Source organism: Primulina eburnea, chromosome 11 (assembly GCF_022965805.1).
Source record: "Primulina eburnea isolate SZY01 chromosome 11, ASM2296580v1, whole genome shotgun sequence".
NCBI classification, from domain to species: domain Eukaryota; kingdom Viridiplantae; phylum Streptophyta; class Magnoliopsida; order Lamiales; family Gesneriaceae; genus Primulina; species Primulina eburnea.
Genome location: NC_133111.1, coordinates 1672459 through 1691411, shown reverse-complemented (window position 1 = coordinate 1691411; position 18953 = coordinate 1672459). Strand labels below are relative to the sequence as shown.

At 35.5% G+C, this 18953-nt stretch overlaps 4 protein-coding genes across 8 annotated transcripts; 3 read left to right on the top strand and 1 right to left on the bottom strand.

Moving 5' to 3' along the window:
* The first annotated feature begins 1400 nt into the window (after nucleotides 1-1400).
* Nucleotides 1401-4618, top strand: LOC140804690 (ankyrin repeat-containing protein ITN1-like). Its single transcript, XM_073160785.1, has 4 exons — nucleotides 1401-1644; nucleotides 2027-2608; nucleotides 2760-3169; nucleotides 3300-4618. The coding sequence occupies exons 1-4, from the start codon at nucleotides 1623-1625 to the stop codon at nucleotides 4122-4124; spliced, it is 1839 nt and encodes a 612-aa protein (XP_073016886.1). The 5' UTR covers nucleotides 1401-1622; the 3' UTR covers nucleotides 4125-4618.
* Nucleotides 4619-7404: 2786 nt separating this feature from the next.
* Nucleotides 7405-8724, bottom strand: LOC140804789 (probable membrane-associated kinase regulator 4). Its single transcript, XM_073160921.1, has one exon. It carries the CDS (start codon nucleotides 8498-8500, stop codon nucleotides 7499-7501), a length of 1002 nt encoding a protein of 333 aa, XP_073017022.1. The 5' UTR covers nucleotides 8501-8724; the 3' UTR covers nucleotides 7405-7498.
* A 3057-nt stretch (nucleotides 8725-11781) lies between these two features.
* Nucleotides 11782-14219, top strand: LOC140804596 (ABC transporter G family member 20-like). The gene has a single exon (XM_073160657.1). It carries the CDS (start codon nucleotides 11879-11881, stop codon nucleotides 14105-14107), a length of 2229 nt encoding a protein of 742 aa, XP_073016758.1. The 5' UTR covers nucleotides 11782-11878; the 3' UTR covers nucleotides 14108-14219.
* Nucleotides 14220-15033: 814 nt separating this feature from the next.
* Nucleotides 15034-18469, top strand: LOC140804401 (serine/arginine-rich splicing factor RS2Z32-like). Of its 5 annotated transcripts, none has more exons than XM_073160403.1 (7): nucleotides 15034-15185; nucleotides 15659-15774; nucleotides 16765-16804; nucleotides 16944-17039; nucleotides 17252-17448; nucleotides 17635-17742; nucleotides 17886-18469. In XM_073160403.1, exons 2-7 carry the CDS (start codon nucleotides 15665-15667, stop codon nucleotides 18268-18270), a joined length of 936 nt encoding a protein of 311 aa, XP_073016504.1. In that variant the 5' UTR covers nucleotides 15034-15185; nucleotides 15659-15664; the 3' UTR covers nucleotides 18271-18469. The 5 variants fall into 5 exon arrangements, with proteins under 5 accessions (XP_073016504.1, XP_073016508.1, XP_073016506.1 ...); XM_073160407.1 differs by lacking the exon at nucleotides 15034-15185 and adding an exon at nucleotides 16496-16602; XM_073160405.1 differs by lacking the exon at nucleotides 15034-15185 and adding an exon at nucleotides 16496-16568 and having other exon boundaries at nucleotides 16765-17039.
* The last annotated feature ends 484 nt before the right edge of the window (nucleotides 18470-18953 follow it).

Sequence of the window (18953 nt, the reverse complement as noted above, 5' to 3'; positions counted from 1 at the left end):
AACACATAATATATATATATATATATATATATATATATATATATATATATATATATTCTATTTTATTTTTTCAACTTGATTTATCTCAATTCTAAAAATAGAAAATGAAAATTGAAATAATTATATTAGAATATCAAGTAGGGACAATGGCGTGTGCCAACTTTCTATTGTTTTTGATTAGGTATCTTATGAGACAGTCTCACGAATCTTTAGTATTACATTATGTCAGTTTTTCTTTTAGTTACATTTTGAAGACATTTTCTTCATGTTATAATTTTTATTATATTTAATCTCTTTAAAAAATTAAGATTTATTTAGAATTTTTCATATGTCGTAACATAATTAAATCTTAATTAATTTTCGAAGCAGCCCACAAATGCGACAAAATTCAAGGCCCATGGTGCGGGTGCCCCTCTATTTTTCGAGAGTCGAGAGGTTGTGATAAAAACATATATTATATTATTATCTAGCTAAAATACGCACCCTTTAACATTACCCAAAAAAAAATTAAAGATATATCATTCAATATAACACATAAAATCTATATGTTATGATATACACGCAATACGTGTGCCTGATTGATATTTATATATATTGCTCGATTGTCAATCAACAATTCTATTTTATTTTTTCAACTCGATTTTATGAAAAATATCTCAATTCTAAAAAATAGAAAATTAAAATTGAAATAATTATATTAGAATATCAAGTAGGCACAATGGCATGTCGTGTGCCAACTTTCTACTCTTTAATTAAATTTGAGTAAGTTTCTTGTGAGACGGTCTCACGGATCTTCATCTGTGAGACGGGTCAACCCTACCGATATTCACAATAAAAATTAATACTCTTAGCATAAAAAGTAATATTTTTTATTGGCGTGTGACCATTTCACGCATGTTTTTCCCATTAAATTATGAAATTTGAGTACTTTTATTTAATATTCTAAATTATTTATAAAATTTCTAAATCCAATCATACAACTTTAATATATTAGTCTTTAAAAAAAATGATTACAAGTTTTGTCAACATTCTTTTGCTTACCTTTTATGACCCAAAGGTCTAAACACAAAATATAAATATTATGACAAAAACTTGTGTGAGACGGTCTCACGGGTCGTATTTGTGAGACGGATATCTTATTTGGGTCATCCATGAAAAAGTATTACATTTTATGCAAAGAGTATTACTTTTAATTATGAATATGGGTAGGGTTGACCCGTCTCACGGATTAAGATCCGTGAGACGGTCTCACATGAGACCCACTCAAATATTATATTATATGATATTATCTTAAAATAAAAAAGTATAATTTTGACTAAAAAAATTATTATTATTTGTGGCCACATTAAAATATTCTAGAAGAAAGTAGACATGATAACGATAATCTCTCTCTCTCTCTCTCTCCTCTTTTTGGCTAAATATAGTTGAAAATGGAAAATGATCGAAACCCCGAAGCGTCAACCTGTTTTCAGGCCCCCCTCCATCTACCACTCACTTTAATCAATTCTGCTGCTCCGCCGTTTGCCGCTGCTCCCGTTCCTCGGACTTCTCCAATGGATCTAAACAAATGATTCTTTAGCAACGAATAAAGAAAAGAGGAGAAGGCGTTTTCGTTCGTGATTATGGGTGGCTTCAATGAAGAAGGTACGCAATGGATTATCTTTTACGCTTAACAATTTTTTTTGGTGTTTGTTTTTTGTTGCTTGATTGCCAATATATTGATTTTCTTAATAATGATGATAACTGCCAATTTGCTGTCCCCCCGGGGAGCTTATATTTTTCGTCTTCAAGATTTTTGTTTTTTTAATTCTCAATCATCGATGTATAATGATGGGAGTTTTTATGTAATGTGGGGTTTTCGGTGATAAATAAAAGATCCATTTTTTGAGAACTAGGAATGTCTTACGATTTGAGCTTGTGTTGACACTTATACGTGATTTGATGTTTCTCTTAATCCCGAATGCTCCGCTGCAGAATTTTTACGCAGATGTCTTGATTTTAATCAGATTACGATGATTGATAACAGGTGAGAAGGATCTCGAAATGGGCTTTAGTCTCGAACCCCGGACGCCTTCCCCTTCCCCTTCACCTTCCCCACGTTCCCCGGCGATAGTAGTATCAAACTCTAGCAAATATTTCACGGCGTCAAACTCCGGCAAAGCGTTGGCAGTCTCAAACTCGGGCAAATCTTTGGTTGTTTCCAATTCCGGTAAAGCATTGGTTCTTTCCAATTCGGGCAAAAGAATTGACCAATCTGGCAAAAAGAAGTACGTGAAACAAGTCACGGGTCGACACAATGACACGGAGCTCCATCTGGCAGCACAGAGGGGTGACGTTGTGGCGGTGAGGGAGATATTAGGCGAGATCAATGAACAGATGCTTAAAACGTTGAGTGCAGCTGAGTTTGATGCTGAGGTAGCAGAGATAAGGGCTGCTGTTGTCAACGAGGTTAATGAATTGGGGGAAACCGCGCTTTTCAAAGCTGCAGAAAAGGGTTCCATAGAGGTGGTGAAAGAGTTGCTGCCTTATTCTACTAAAGAAGGAATCAGGGCGAAGAATAAGTCGGGTTTTGATCCATTGCATGTTGCTGCGAATCAAGGCCATCACGGTAGTTGAATATAACTGAATGCCTGTCTATGAGCTTTTATACTATTAATTTTTTTTTTTGTAAAATTGAGAATGACCAAGAGGATCTAATGTAAAAAGCTCTATATTTGATAATCATCTAATATTGCATTGCTGCTTCTATATTTTTACAGATATTGTTCGGATTCTGCTAGAGCATGATCCAGAGTTGAGCAAAACAGTTGGTCAATCGAATGCAACTCCCCTCATATCTGCTACTACAAAAGGGCATCTAGCAGTGGTCCAAGAATTGCTTTTAAAGGATTCTAGCTTGCTGGAAATAGCGAGATCTAATGGAAAAAATGCATTACACTTTGCTGCTCGACAGGGACATGTAGATATCGTTCAAGCTTTGCTCGAGAAGGACCCTCAATTGGCTAGAAGAACCGACAAGAAAGGCCAGACTGCTCTGCATATGGCTGTTAAAGGCGTTAACTGTGGAGTCGTGAGGTTGCTTCTGCGTGCGGATGCAGCCATTGTGATGCTCCCAGATAAGTTTGGTAACACAGCGTTGCATATAGCCACTCGGAAAAAACGTGCTGAGGTGAGTTATCATTCCAAGATTGAATATGCACACTTTTTTTCATTTGATATCAGGCCCTTTCGGTTTATGGTTGTTTCTCAAACCAAGGTAACTGTCCGAGTTTAAAATATTGTTAATACTGTAATTGTAGATTGTGAATGAGCTCTTAATGCTCCGTGACACAAATGTAAATGCCCTGACACGAGACCACAAAACAGCTCTTGACATAGCCCAAGGGCTCCCTCTATCAGAGGAAACAGTAGAAATAAAAGAGTGCTTGACTCGGTATGGTGCAGTCAGAGCCAATGAACTAAATCAACCACGTGATGAGCTTCGTGAAACTGTCTCAGAAATCAAGAAAGATGTCCATACCCAGCTTGAACAGGCCCGTAAAACAAACAAAAATGTGAACGGTATAGCAAAGGAACTTAGGAAACTCCATAGAGAAGGAATCAACAATGCTACAAATTCGGTGACCGTGGTGGCTGTTCTCTTTGCCACTGTGGCCTTTGCTGCCATTTTCACTGTTCCAGGGGGAGACAACGATAATGGTGTGGCAGTAACAGTAAGCAACCCATCATTCAAAGTCTTCTTTATTTCTAATGCTATTGCCCTTTTTACGTCATTGGCCGTTGTTGTTGTACAAATTACTGTGGTTAGAGGTGAAATAAAATCTGAGAGACGGGTCGTGGAGGTGATCAATAAGTTGATGTGGTTGGCCTCAGTCTGCACTACAGTGGCTTTCATTGCTTCATCTTATATAGTTGTTGGTAGGCATAATAGATGGGCTGCAATTCTTGTTACCATCATAGGGGGCGTTACCATGGCAGGGGTTCTCAGTGCTATGACTTATTATGTGTTGAAATCTAGAAGGATAAGGCGAGTGAGAAAGAAGGAGAAGTATTCGAGGAGTGGAACTAATTCATGGCGACATTCAGATACCGATACAGAATTCAATCCGATATATGCTATTTAATGCTATCCATGGTTGCAATGGATAATATTGTGGTCAATATTCATTGTGATGCGAAAAATTCGATACCGAAGAAGGTTTAAAATAAATGTAAATGGAACCCCGAGGTCAGTTCTCCACAACTTTGATCAAGATTTGGATTACATCAGGTTTGCTTTTATATAAAAGAAAGCGCCAAAAGCAATGCATTTATCCACTAAGTAGGTTTTTTAAAGATGTATAACCTGAAACAGGTTCTTGTAGCTGGATATTTTGGATCAAGAATTGAGACCCTCCACAATATATATCAAAGTTTGAACTTAAATATCTTCGGTAAATGTAGAGACATATGAACCCTTTCCTACTGTCGAATCGGTTCTGTGTCATAATTTTATGAGTAATTACATTGTGCAATTAGTCCTTTTCTTGTAGCATAGGCTTACTTGAATCCGTGACTTGTAAAAGATTCAGAAATTTTCTTGATTCGAGCTACATGCATCTCTTCAAGAATGATGTTATTTTGTTTGAATATTGACTATTCCACCTTGTTGTAAAAAAAAAACAAAAAAAACTCAAAGTGGTAACCCATTTTTCCAACCTACTGAATACCGATAATGCTGAAAATAAATGATGTGGGCATTTTTCAAAGAAAATGTCTTCTTGAGAAAATATTTTAGTTTTCTTTGCAATTATGTTGAGGACGTATATTTTAGAAAAATAATACTAAATGACAATATGACGGTTTATTTCATCCTACCTATGTGGGCATTGCCCCCATGATAGGATGGATGGTCAAGATTTGTCCATGCATATGTAGGACCCACAATTTTTTTTTGAAATTGTATGTTTGGCAAGATCTTGGCCATCCATCCTCTCATGAGAGCAATGCCCACATGGGTAGGATCTCATTAACCGACAATGACATAACCAACGGGATTATTGGAACTGTTTTGGTCAATGTTCCTTTATGCTTAACTTTTGAATGAATCGGGCACTTACAAATGCATTGAACCGTGCTCGAATCCAACAAAATGGATCACTCCAACTGTACAAAAACAACACTCGCTGGCTAAATCATTGTACCTTTCTTATCCTCCATTTCAATGCTCTAATAATTCATTCCTTCTTGGAAGTACGATAAAAACTAGAGTATATTTTTTATGAGACGATCTCACGAATCTTTATCTGTGAGACGGATCAATCCTACCGATATTCACAATAAAAATTAATATTCTTAGCATAAAAAGTAATAATTTTTCATTGATGACTCGAATAAGAGATCCGTTTCAGAAACTACGACACGTAAGACTGTCTCACACAAATTTTTACTTAAAAACTATAAATAATTTTTTTAAAAAAAATATATCATCTTAATTAAAAGTAAACTCTTGAATAATAATTAACACTTTGTTTTCGTCGTTAAGTGTATATGCTGAGCCGTTACAATGTTTTTTTTATAAAAAAAAAATAAAACTTTATGCACGTGGTAAAATAATAAATTCCGTATTTTTTGCATTAAAGATAAAAAAATGAGGACAAATATTTATAAAACTTTTGTATAAAAATGCTTTTTACAACAGCTTTATAAAAGATTTTCAAAGTTGTTTTAAGAATAAATACGTCTTTTGATAATTATTATAATAAAAAATTTACATTTAATAAATATATATCTAGATTTTCATCATCTTGATTTTTAAAAACATGAAAACTTTTTTCAGTTATTTTTAAAAAATATATTTGAAAAATATCTTATTCAAACACATTTTAAATATTTTTCCTTTATAAAATATCTGTTAATAATAAACTACAGAAGCCGGTTTCTTATTAAGTTTCAATCATTCAGACATTTTTGGCAGTCATTATTATATATCACAGAGTCAGGTTCAGTATTTCAGACAGGATTTAATGCATACCCGAAACCCGGAATCATATCTGGAAAATAATTGAGGATATTGGAATTATTACAGCAACTTAAATTAATGCTATGAAGAACGTACGTGGTCTTTTGAAACCAAGAAGGTGTACTACTTACTACATTCAAGTCGGACCCAATAGATAAAGAAATAGAGTCGATTTAATGCTTTTGGAATCTAATTTATATATTTTCCAAAAAAAGTCCATAAATATTTCAAATTACATAATACTTCGCAACATAAACTTCTTCGAGCGCGAGATTTATTCGAGTTTGATCTATGTGATAGCGACAAAAACCTCGACCCATGCGTTGAAGATATATAAATTCTACAATCCTTTTATTCGAATATTTGCTTTGTTAGCTTTAGTTTGGAGCAAAATTAACACAGCATCCGTGCATGGAAAACAGAAAGTTGAACCCCACTTTAAGGTGTTGTAATGATATGAGTGTGTGAAAGTTTTAATTTTTAAATAGTTTCTGACGTTTTTTCATATCTCAAAAGTGCTTAATACTTTTCTTTTCTTTTACGCTTTTGCCTCTCTTTTTTTTTTTTTTTGGTTATTCCTAAAGGCGGGTTCAGGTTTGCGCTTTCGTTGAAGGATATTTATCCGATGTGTCACTTGAGGTGAAATTTTTTACTTGGCCCGTTTAAAATTAATTGACAAAAAATTATGTGAGACAGTCTCACGAGTTGTATTTATGAGACGGATCGTCATCCATGATTTCTTATACTAAGAGTATTACTTTTTACTGTAAATATCGGTAGGATTGACCTGTCTCACATATTAAGATCCGTAAAATGATCTCAAATGAGACCCACTCAAATTAATATTAAAATTGGACAAATTGTTAGAATAAAGCTAACGATGTTAATTAATAAAGAAAAAAGTTTGAATTGTCGATATCGCCCTTGGGATAGAATATTGTTGGTTGAGTGGGAATGGGTTGTTAGGTCATTTTCACTCATTTGAATCAATGGAATACTTGTACGCATCACGTGCGTGCAAATGTACGCATCGAACAAGTTGGAGTTTGGTTTTCAGCTTTAATTTTACAACTAAGTTTGTGATTTCAGCTCAATTTTGTCTTCACGTCAAATCTAAATGCAAATGAGTAGGTGTCCGTCTCACGGCTTTTATTCATAAATGAGTAGATATTCACAATAAAAAGTAATATTCGTAGCATATAAAATAATATTTTTTCATGGATGACCCAAATAAGAGATCCGTCTCACAAATATGACCCGTGAGATCGTCTCACACAAATTTTTGCCAATGCAAATTACTTAGATATTTTTTTATTCCATCAGCATTTTATATCTTTGATTTTGAGCAATAATTAATAATCTAAATAACGCCCAAAAAAAAAAAGAAACTTAATTATCTGGCATTGCGATAATCAAAAAAAGATTGAAAACAACCATTTTATAATTTACATAGATTCTGAATTAATTATTCAGAAAAATCATAGAAGAAAAACATTATTAAATGGTGCAAATCCTTCTTGAATTCTTGGCTTTCTGAGAGCTCTTGCAATGTTCGATAGCTGCCTCAATTGAACACTCAACTTCGGTGACACTACAACTCCTCCGAAACAACTGTAACTCGTGAAACCCATTCGAATTTAAAGATGATGAAGACGAACCAGTGGAGGAAGAGTTGGAAGAAGATAAAGACAAACACTTGGCCGGAGAATTACGCAGTTTAATTGCCCCGGAGAATGATTTCCTATGCACCTGATCCTCGTTAGTCGCTTCCTTATCGAAGCTATTGATTATATTAGCTATTGTTGGATATGAGGCTCTTGCATTCTGTACTCCAATCGACTTTTTCTTGGAGATTTTGATGTACTCGTTCGAACTCTCGTCCATTTTTGACAGATTATCAGCTTCTCTAGCAGAAGAGTGATCGTCGGAGCAAGCAGATTTGGTGAACAAAGATTTCAAATAAGTTCTTGAAGCTTTGAGCTTCTGCCCAAGAACGGAATAACGCTTAATCAGCTTAAATTTCTTGGACCATGACTTTTTTCTCGAGTGATTACCATTAACGAAACTGCTTAGTTCAGCAGACCATTCAAAGAAGTAATCATCAGGGTTCAGTTCACAGCTTACCCTGCAAGATTCCGATGGAGAAATGTTGCAAGAATCTAGAGGGGTATTTGAGTTTGTACAAGGTGCCGTGGAGCAAGGAGACAGGAATGGCATCGTGTAGTAAAAGTCTTCTTCTTCGAAATCTTCGCCGGCTGCGGATGCAGTGTGGAGGAGGTTTTGGACCATCTGCAGCCGCGGAGGGAGGTGGAGAGGGAGGAGTTTGCCCTTGTAGAAGAGCTCATCAGCTGGAAAAATGGAGGTTTCATTCTCACAGCAGGATGAAGACATTTGAAACTCGAATTCTCTGCTGTATGGAGATGAGTTTGCGGAGCAATGCAGCATAGAATTGAGTTCCATGTCGATGAAATCTTCATCTGTTACAAGATTCTTGGCCATTTATTTTCATGAAAAGTGAAATCAATGGCTGGATTCTAATACTTTGTGCTATACTGATGATGATAACAAGCTTAGCGAAGAATTATGGAGGAGAATGGGCGGAGCATCCTCTTAAAAGGGAGATGGTGGACACAATAGAAGTCAGAAGAAAAGCTTTGAAACTGTCAGTAGAAATAATACCTTTTTTTAATTAAAAAAAAAAACACTTTTAATTTTACAAATAAACCAACTTTTGGAATGGATATATGCAAAAATAGGTACCCAAGAATAAGGAAACACATTTAATGTTGTCGAAAATGGCAAGTTCCTTGAATGTTGCTAGATTTATCGTTTATCTTCGAGGAAAATTATATTTATTCAAAATTTGAAGTTTTTTTGCACATAACGTAAAATTTCTTTAATTATTACATCAACATTAATGGGATTTTCAAATTTTAGATTTATAAAAAATTCTTGAGATTTTGTTTCTTTTCGAATGATGGTAATGACACCAAATACTAGTAAAATCCCTTATCCGTTTGTAAATAAAAAAAGACAAAAATTTTTGCGAGACGGTCTTATGTGTCATATTTTGTGAGACATATTTATTATTTGGATCATCTATGAAAAAATATTACTTTTTATGCTAAGAGTAATATTTTTTATTGTGAATATCGGTAGGGTTGACCCGTCCAAAAAAAATCACAAGAAACCTACTCATAAGAAAAAAATTGTCATATATTTTTTCAAAATATAAATTTTCTTTTCATATTAAAATTTAAACATCTAATCCTCAACAAAATATTTGTTTTACAAAATAAAAAATTATTTTGATTCGGAACGTCGTTTAGTTAGGTATGCTTCTACTTCTACATTCAATAAACTAAATTCGAAAACAATATACAATTAAAATTGAAATCATCGGCCCATTATTCACAAGGGGAAGTTATTTAAAAATCCCCAATCATAATATTTCTTTGTATTCACTTCCTACCCACAAAATTGTGGTACTATTTCATACAAAATGTGGTACACTTCATGTGGAAATGTGGTACACTTCATGTGGAAATGTGGTACTAAAAAAGTACCTAGGGACTGAAAACAAAGAAAAAAGACGGCTGGGGACTGAAACCAAATTTCCCGTATTCAAAACCTTGTATTTCGGATCTATCATAATAATAACAATATATAAATAAATGTCATTTAATGGAAAGAATTGATTTCTCATTGAATCACACGTTGACTAGGTCAGGACATGGGCAGCTTCATATCTTTGCGTGGGTCCGATTTCTCTCCTACTCATTAAAAATATGAATAATATTATTTTTTATTTTAAATATAGATCGAATTGATCTATCTAATAAATAAAAGTTTGTTTGATCATGTCCAAGACTATCCGATTATTTGGCTGGAGGGAGCCCAATTATAATTATGAATTATTAATTTTCCTGATATCAAAATTAACAATCTTTTATTAAATATTATTATATTATGTTATATTTCGATTATTTAAATCTTAATAATTTTATTAAACCTACAAAAATACTTGGGGAGTCAATTGTGAGATTTCTATTTCACAAACAAAAGAGGAGGCCTACACCAGATAGGTCACATGTAATCTGACAAACTTCAAAAAAGTGAATGTGTGTGTGAGCTCTTTTTCGTCCGACGTGGCAAAACAACATTGGTACGATAGATATATTTGTGTGAAACTAAATACTTCTTACCAAGAAACACGCTTTCTAAAGTTGTACTATGTCTTACATTTCCAAAATCAAGACAGGCATTTAGCCTCGCAAGTTTTTCAGTTGATGATAAATAGGTTCTTGTCTTGTGCAATAAATTAATTATAAATTATCATATCTGGAAAATCACATATACTACATACTTCAGGGTGTATAATCGCCATAAAATACACAGAACGCTTTTTAATTTTTTTTCCATTTTAAAAACTGATACTCACGAAAAATTCAGAGTCCGATTCCAACAATTGTCACTAGTCTAGACGCAGGTTTCGAAATTATCATGAGCCTGAAATCACGAATAAGATCGTTAGAAGGGGGTCAGGGCCAAGAAGGTGTCACAGCATAGCCCATCTGATGCTCAAGTCAAAGACTAATGATATAAGTTGAGAGCAGCTAAGGGTGTTACTGAAAAATAATATCGTGAATGAATAAATTAAACATTCAAACCTCGTATTTATAGGAGAATACTTGGGCATGTGATGAGCTTTCTACTTTGGTTGGGGATGAGCCAGAGAGTTTGGGCTTGACCTTAATAAACTCATCCATGGGATATCAAAAACCTTTTCGAATTCGACACCTATAATATAAAGTTTTGTACCCCTTAAATATTAAGTACTCGAATCAGAGCTTAGGCTCAACTTCAAGATTTAGGAATACCAAAAGAGAAAAAATATTGGTACTCGATTTAAAATATTTTAAGAGATGTAATTCAAATGTAAGGAAGAAATTCGTCAATATTTTTCAATTGCTTCATTTGTGGTGCTATCCAAAACTCCCACTTAATTTATTATTGCTAGTTTTGGATACGATGGCGAAAGGGGTAGTTGCTGGTTGAGCTACATCAACTAACCACTTTCATACTAAAAAAAGCAAACCAATTATAAATTTAAACACACCTCCAAATTTTTTTTTTTTTTTCATTTTTAGTCATTTTTTTTTAATGTGGTGCATCTGTTGCCGATATGGCGATGAAGTACTGTAGATGAAAAATAATTAAAATTACTATTAAAAAATAAAAGGAAAGATGGATAACTAAAATTGAAATTTGATAAAATTGATGACTAAATTACAATAAATCAAATATATAAGATTAAAATTGCAGTTTTTCTTTTAACAATAAATAGTAGTAGTTATGTTTTATCGGGAAATTGATGAAACAAATATTCTTTTAAAAATTATAGGCATATTAAAGAATTTCTTGTTTAACATATCTTTTTGTCAAGAATGGGATCCAACGATCAGGACGAAGCTGAAGTGCTATGGCTCAAGAATTGACAAATAGATTAGTGACGTCGGGTTGTTCATCCCTCTTAGACTATATATATATATATATATATATATATATATATATATATATATATATATATATATATATATATATATATATATATAACTCACACGGTTAGTTGTGCATGTTTTAGCCAATATTTATTTATATGCATAGACAACTAACCCGCGAAAGTTGGTGTAACTCCTCACCTAAGTACACTAATCCATATTATATATATTTATATCCTCTCAACTTTCAAAAACCAAACGAAATAACTCTTCCAAATGGGTCACAATTTGCATTCATAGTATGCTCCAAATTCTTGAGACACCAAAATGACAAGATCCTCCTTGATCTGATCGATCCTCTTTCTCGAGAAGAATCATGTTTCGAGCTGAATGTGACAATTATTCCATGGAAAGTGACATTCCATTTTTAGGCCCCAGACATGCCATGGAGCTCCAAGAATTCAGTCGAAAGCCTAAACGCAGTGGCTCGCACACGTTACGCGAGCTTCTGCAATGGGTGGGAGACTCCACAAATGATGAATATCGTCGAGTTCTTGAGGTCCATGGTCAAGCTTTCCAGCATACATTAGTTCCCTTTACTCTTTCATTCCACAACCTTACATACAGCGTAAAAAATAGTCGAAAAATCCGTCCTGCATGTTTTAGCAGCCGGAGTACTGGTTCAAATATTTGTCAGCAATCATCAGGGACCGTGTCTGGAAACGAATCTAGGATGAGAGTTTTGCTGAATGACATCTCTGGGGAAGCTCGGGAAGGTGAAATCTTGGCTGTTCTTGGAGCCAGCGGGTCGGGGAAATCAACAATGATTGATGCGTTAGCCAACCGCATATCTCGAGAGAGTCTCAAAGGGACCATATCTTTGAATGGGGAAGTTTTGGAGTCAAAACTTCTCAAAGTAATATCAGCTTACGTCATGCAAGATGACTTATTGTTTCCAATGTTGACAGTAGAAGAAACCCTCATGTTTTCGGCAGAATTCAGGTTGCCAGAAACAATGCCTAGGTCTCGCAAACGAGCCCGAGTTCAAGTCCTGATCGATCAGCTAGGCCTACGCAGTGCTGCCAAGACTATAATCGGAGATGAAGGCCACAGGGGAGTTTCTGGAGGCGAGAGACGTCGTGTTTCCATTGGTACTGACATAGTTCATGACCCTATTTTGCTGTTTCTTGATGAGCCCACATCAGGACTCGATTCCACCAGTGCCTACATGGTGGTAAAAGTCTTGCAAAGAATAGCACAAAGTGGAAGCATTGTGATCATGTCCATTCATCAACCGAGTTATAGGATTTTGAGCCTTTTAGACCGTTTGATCGTTCTGTCTCGTGGCCAAACTGTGTTTAGCGGCTCACCAGGGAGTATTCCTAGATTCTTTGCAGAATTTGGAAACCCAATTCCTGCAAACGAAGACAAAACAGAATTTGCACTAGATTACATTCGAGAGCTCGAGGGGACACCTGGAGGAACCAAGAATCTGGTGGATTTCAATAAGTCGTGGCAAAAGATAAGAGATCCTCAAAGTATTATCCCCTCAAACGGCCCTAAACTGTCCCTCAAAGATGCGATAAGTGCAAGTATTTCAATGGGAAAACTAGTTTCTGGAGCCACAAATATGGACTCCAACCAGTCTTCCTCATTCTCATTGTTTGCTAATTCCTTCTGGACTGAAATTTTAATCATAGCCAAGAGATCAATCACAAACTCCAAACGAGCACCAGAGCTATTCGTGGTACGTTTTGGGGCAGTTCTTGTTACAGGAATGATACTCGCCACTATGTTCCGGAAGCTCGACAATTCACCTAGAGGGATTCAAGAAAGGATAGCCTTCTTCGCCTTTGCCATGTCAACAACATTCTACACCTGCGCAGAAGCCATACCGATGTTCCTCCTCCAAAGATACATTTTCATGAGAGAAACAGCTTATAATGCTTATCGTCGTTCTTCCTTCGTCCTCTCTCATGCTATAACATCCATTCCTTCTTTACTGATCCTGTCACTCACCTTCTCTGCCACGACCTACTGGGCTGTTGGACTCGACGGTGGAACCTCTGGCTTCCTATTCTTCTTCACGTTCATGTTTGCCTCATTTTGGGCCGGAAGTTCGTTTGTCACCTTTCTTTCTGGCATAATCTTCAACGTCATGATGGCTTACACAATCGTGGTAGCCATTTTGGCCTATTTTCTTCTCTTCAGCGGCTTCTTCATCTCTCGTGACCGAATCCCACCGTACTGGATTTGGTTCCATTATGCTTCTCTTGTTAAATATCCTTATCAGGGGGTGCTGCAGAATGAATTCGATGATGCAACCAAATGTTTTGTGCGGGGGATACAGGTGTTCGACGGCTCACCATTGAAGGTTGTTCCTGATAAAACGAAACTTATGATGCTGAAAACCATGAGCAAAACGTTGGGAATGAATATCACAGGATCAACGTGCTTGATTACAGGCCAAGATATATTGAAGCAGAGTGGGGTTACTGATTTGAATAAGTGGAGTTGCTTGTGTATTATTGTGGCTCTTGGGTTTTTCTTCAGGATCTTGTTTTACTTTGCTTTGCTACTTGGAAGCAAAAACAAGAGGAGGTAAAATAATACATTCGAGCAAAAGAGGATTTCTCATTGTATCTTTAGAAAATTCAACTCTCGTTAATCTAATTGTTGTTTGTAATCATATTTGTAACTATACTAGTATTTGAAAAGATTATTTTATGAAAAATTAATGATTAAAATTAGTAAGTATTAGTTTTTGAATAATGATTTAAAATTATTGATATCATGTAATGAATATATTTAAAATTTAAAAATTATTATAAAAAATATTATATCAAAAAGATTATGTCATTTGAGATAACCATCAATTAAGAAAACAATATCTTGTTATTAAATTGATTTATTTATTTTGATCAAATGAATGTATTATTAATAAAAAGAATAGAAAAGTGTATTTAAAAAAGCATATATTATTTTGTTTTCTCAAAATTTTAAAAGATAAATAAATATTTTTCAAAATATTAAATTTTTTTTTGTAATTTATTAGATTGATAAATTTTGATTTAAATTTTTTGAGACATGTTAAAAAATATTCATATTAAAAATCTAAATAATAATAATAATAATAATAATAATAACAACAATTTACATATAATCAATATGCAAAAAATTCACGACGACAGTCTTTTTAAAAGTTGGAATATATAATATTATATAAAAATGTATGATTCATACAAAATATCAGATTATAAATTTATTTTATAGGTAAAAAATGTTCTAATACAAAATATCACAACAAATTCATTTTGTAAGGTACAAAAGATCACATTTTATAAATTGAACAAATGATGACATTACGTTCGTTAATTTGATTAACGTGATTTGAAAGTTGGCTTTTGGGTTTAATAATCACGAGTTGACAAAGTTTTTTTTTAAAAAAATATCACAATACATTAGTTTTTTTGTTTGGGCCGATTGATTATGCCTTAATTGGGCTTTTAGTTCATGGAACAATTCCGGCCCATATCTTTGATTCCTGACGCTCGATTCCACCCAAATCATTCGAATCGTCAACTAGCACCGGCTGTATTGACATTCCCATAGACGCGTTCGTCAATTTGATCCCTTCAAAAACTAGGGTTGCATTCGCGGCATTTGGGAATTTCACCTTATAGGTAATCTCACTCTTTCGGGATACATTCATGTGGTGCAATTTTCGTGTTTTGTGGTCATGAATTATCTTTTTGAGACTCAGATCTGGACTATGATGTTATCGTATCACGATTGTGTTCTGATAAATTGATTTCGCGGCTATTTTCAATGTTAATGATTTGATTAGTCTTCTTGATTTTTCAAGTGGTGTTTCCTGCTTTGGTGCTTTCGCCCCGAAATCATGGATATTGTTCAAATTTTCCATTTCCTCTAATTCCACTGAGAAATTTTCGGGAAATTGGGGTGGAAATTCATGCCTGAGAGAGAGGGTTTTTTCTGAGTGCTGGGGTCACTGTCCCAGTTCTTGTCTGAAGGATGGTCGAATTTTTCATTTTAGTCCTCGTGTTTATGCAATGCCATCATTGATCCGCGATAAAAAATTTGGCCACCATTTCATTTTTCATGCTTTTAAAATTTACAAATATTGATGTTTCAGATTGAAATGCCTCGCGAAGGTGATCGTTATGGCAGTAGCGCTCGCCTTTATGTTGGGCACTTGTCTTCAAGGACCCGTTCTCGAGATTTGGAGCATATTTTCAGCAGATATGGAAGGTAACTACCAGTTTTCGCCTCTCCCTGGCTTTACACAATGTTTGCGCTTCCTTTAATTTTGAAATTGTTACGTTGTTCCTGCTTACGCATTCAACTGGCGGCTGCATGAATTCTTATTATTCATTGTTGTCCCTCCTAAAGGAAAATCTATATCTACTTCCGGTATATGTTACCATTTATGCTCTAACTCGTCCGTCTCCTACTCATTCTTTGCCACCATGGTGCAGCGGGGTGTCCTTGAGGTGTACTTCTCTATGAACCATGAAATTTTACTTTTTAGCTTCTTTTTTACAATAATGGTGATGGGTGTGCCAAGCACTACTCTCTTATGGTTCTTCAGCAGCATTCCACTATGAATCACTGTGGAACAGAAGCTGGAAGAGCTTGAAACTATGTGCAAAACTGTTCTAGAAACTAGTTAGTGATGATGTGAAGTTATTGTCTACTTTCCACTGAAACTTAATTCAGCTGTTAAAAATTGTTTTGTCTAGATATGGAATAATGAGTTCCTTGGTACTTGGTATCTAGCCTAGTTTTACCTCTATTTGCTTCTGCATCAGAGGTTAGCTACATATGGATGTGGTTTTGCTTCTTATCTCCTAGTTAGAAACAGTTGCTCTCCAAGCATTGTTCTTACTGGAGTCTTTTATAATCGTGTTTTTGCGATGAAACTATGGGCCCGTAGGTGTCATTAAATTTAACTTGCATGATTCTGTTGAAGGTTTATGACCGTGTATGCTTCATCTGGTGGTCATTGGTGGGAGGGTGAACTTTGCCTGACCTGGTGGTCAATGGTGAGATGGTGGACTTGATGGAATCTCACTCAATGTTAGAAGCTTTTGGCGAGTCTTTCTATGTTGTGTTTTGATGTTTTTATGGAATTGCAACAATCAAATTGGTGTTTAGTTCTTATTGAGGACCAATTGTCATGCACCCCAGTACTTGAGTAAGTTTTGATGGCCTTACTATTTCTGGCAACCATTTCCGCAGAGTACGTGATGTGGACTTGAAACGAGACTATGCCTTTGTTGTATGTACCACCACTCTTTTTCTTACTTTTAAAATGTTTACCAGTATGTTTTTCATTTTATTCCTGGCTGATTTGTCATTTTTCAATGGTGCGATATCGGTGTCCTGTGTTGGTTTTGTGTCCATGCGATATTTTACAGGAATATAGTAATCCTCGAGATGCTGATGACGCAAGATATCATTTAGATGGTAGAGATGTTGATGGACGTCGGATCACTGTTGAATTTGCTAAGGGGGTAAGAAACCTTTAGCTCTTGTTCAGTTAATCTCTGTTGACTTTTACTTTTGCATGAAAAATAATGACTGCCTTTTTTATCAACAGATTTATGCATCAGTGTCTTTAATTTTTCAATTATGCGTGTCGATTGTATGAAATTACTAAATAATTTCATTTGCTATTTCTATACATAAAAATTTCAGCTGCAAGTTTTCCATGTTTGTGGTGCAGGTTCCTCGGGGACCTGGAGGGGTTCGAGAATCTGGGGGAAGGGGTCCCACACCTGGGTCTGGACGCTGCTTCAACTGTGGCGTCGATGGCCATTGGGCCCGAGATTGCACATCTGGAGATTGGAAAAATAAGTGTTATCGCTGTGGTGATAGAGGTCATATAGAAAGAAACTGCCAGAACAGTCCTAAAAAGCCGAGGTACTTTTGTCCCTGTGACTATAGTGACTTGTTTTTTTTTTTTGCATTTAATGTGGCTTGCATAAGTTAGTTTCACAAACTCTGCTAGTTTTAAGTGAGCCTGTTATCTTGCTAATCATTAGTTCTTCAGAAACCGAGCTTGTTATGTGGTTGTCGGTTTGTTTCCTCATGTACATTTTGCTCTAGGCGCGATCGGAGTTTTTCTCGTTCACCCATGAGGTCACGTTCTCCACGTCGTGGCAGGAGTCGGAGTCGGAGTCGGAGTCGGAGTTTCAGTAAAAGTCATAGTTACAGGTAGGTGGTTCCATCAACTAATTTTTTGGTAGCATGTGGTATGTAATTATGGAGAAATTTCAGCTTAGATTGGATGTTTGATTCTAACAAATCCAGAAAAATTTCTTTAGTGTACACTAGCTCACTTGAAATTTTTTTGCCAGCCGTTCAAGGTCCCCCATTAAAAGAAGTCGAGATGTTGAGTATGATGAGAGGAGATCAATGAGTCCATTCGGCATAAGCGCTGAGCCAAAGAAGCGTGCTTCTCCCTCCAAATCTAGGAAACACAGCTCAACACCTGTTATAGACAGCCCAAGAGAAAGAGGAATCCTTTCCCCTAGGAAAGGAGACATCGAAACGGGTCAAGATGGCTACAGTAACAGTCCACTGGAAAGCCGTTCCCCCAGGAGAGGCAGAAGGGAAAGGGAGGAAGATGGTTATAGTGACAGTCCCAAGGAGACTAGTGGAAGCCCCCTAAGCCCAAAAACTACAAGGTATGAAGCCGATGATGATGATGCACGCTCTCCTAGAGGTAGCAGGTCTCCTTAAACAAGTGGTGTAAAAGCTGTTGGAACTTTTTTCGGTTGTTGTAGGTTCTTGAGAATGTCGGTTTTGCCAGTCTTTTTTATGCGCTTCAGTTTCATTGGTACTATTTAACGGCAATGTTAAACTGTTTTTATTTAATGTATGTTTTGTATGGAACTTCTTCCAAAAAGAAAACTAATGACTACTTTTGAGGAGACACGATGATAGGAGGCTTGTCGGGATGAGTTCGACCTATCCTTGGGGATCCTTGAGGCACTGCCCCATGCTTGTATCCAATTATCAATGATCCACCACCGTGGTCAAGTTAAAGTGAGCATAAACCATAATCTGTAATCGGCAATAAAATTGTTCATGCCCTTTTTTCTCCCTTTAAATGGAACTCAGAATTCATGTCTGTCGAGTAGTTGTGCTAGCTTATTGGGATTTTGTATCATACGTATTTTTTTTTATTGAAAATTAAGAGAGTGTTTTTCAATTAAAATGGCACCGAATTGAAAACATTCAAATTACTTCAATGTCATCCTTCATCAGCTTTTTTGTGATTATTTGGTTATCTTTTTTACATAAAATTTATGTTTCGTTAGTTCGATTTTCGTAAAGTGTGATCGGTCTGAGTTATCGGAAAAAGTTCGGTTAATTGGATTTTAGAATGTTGTTCGACTTTAATAAGTTGTTCACCCATGTTA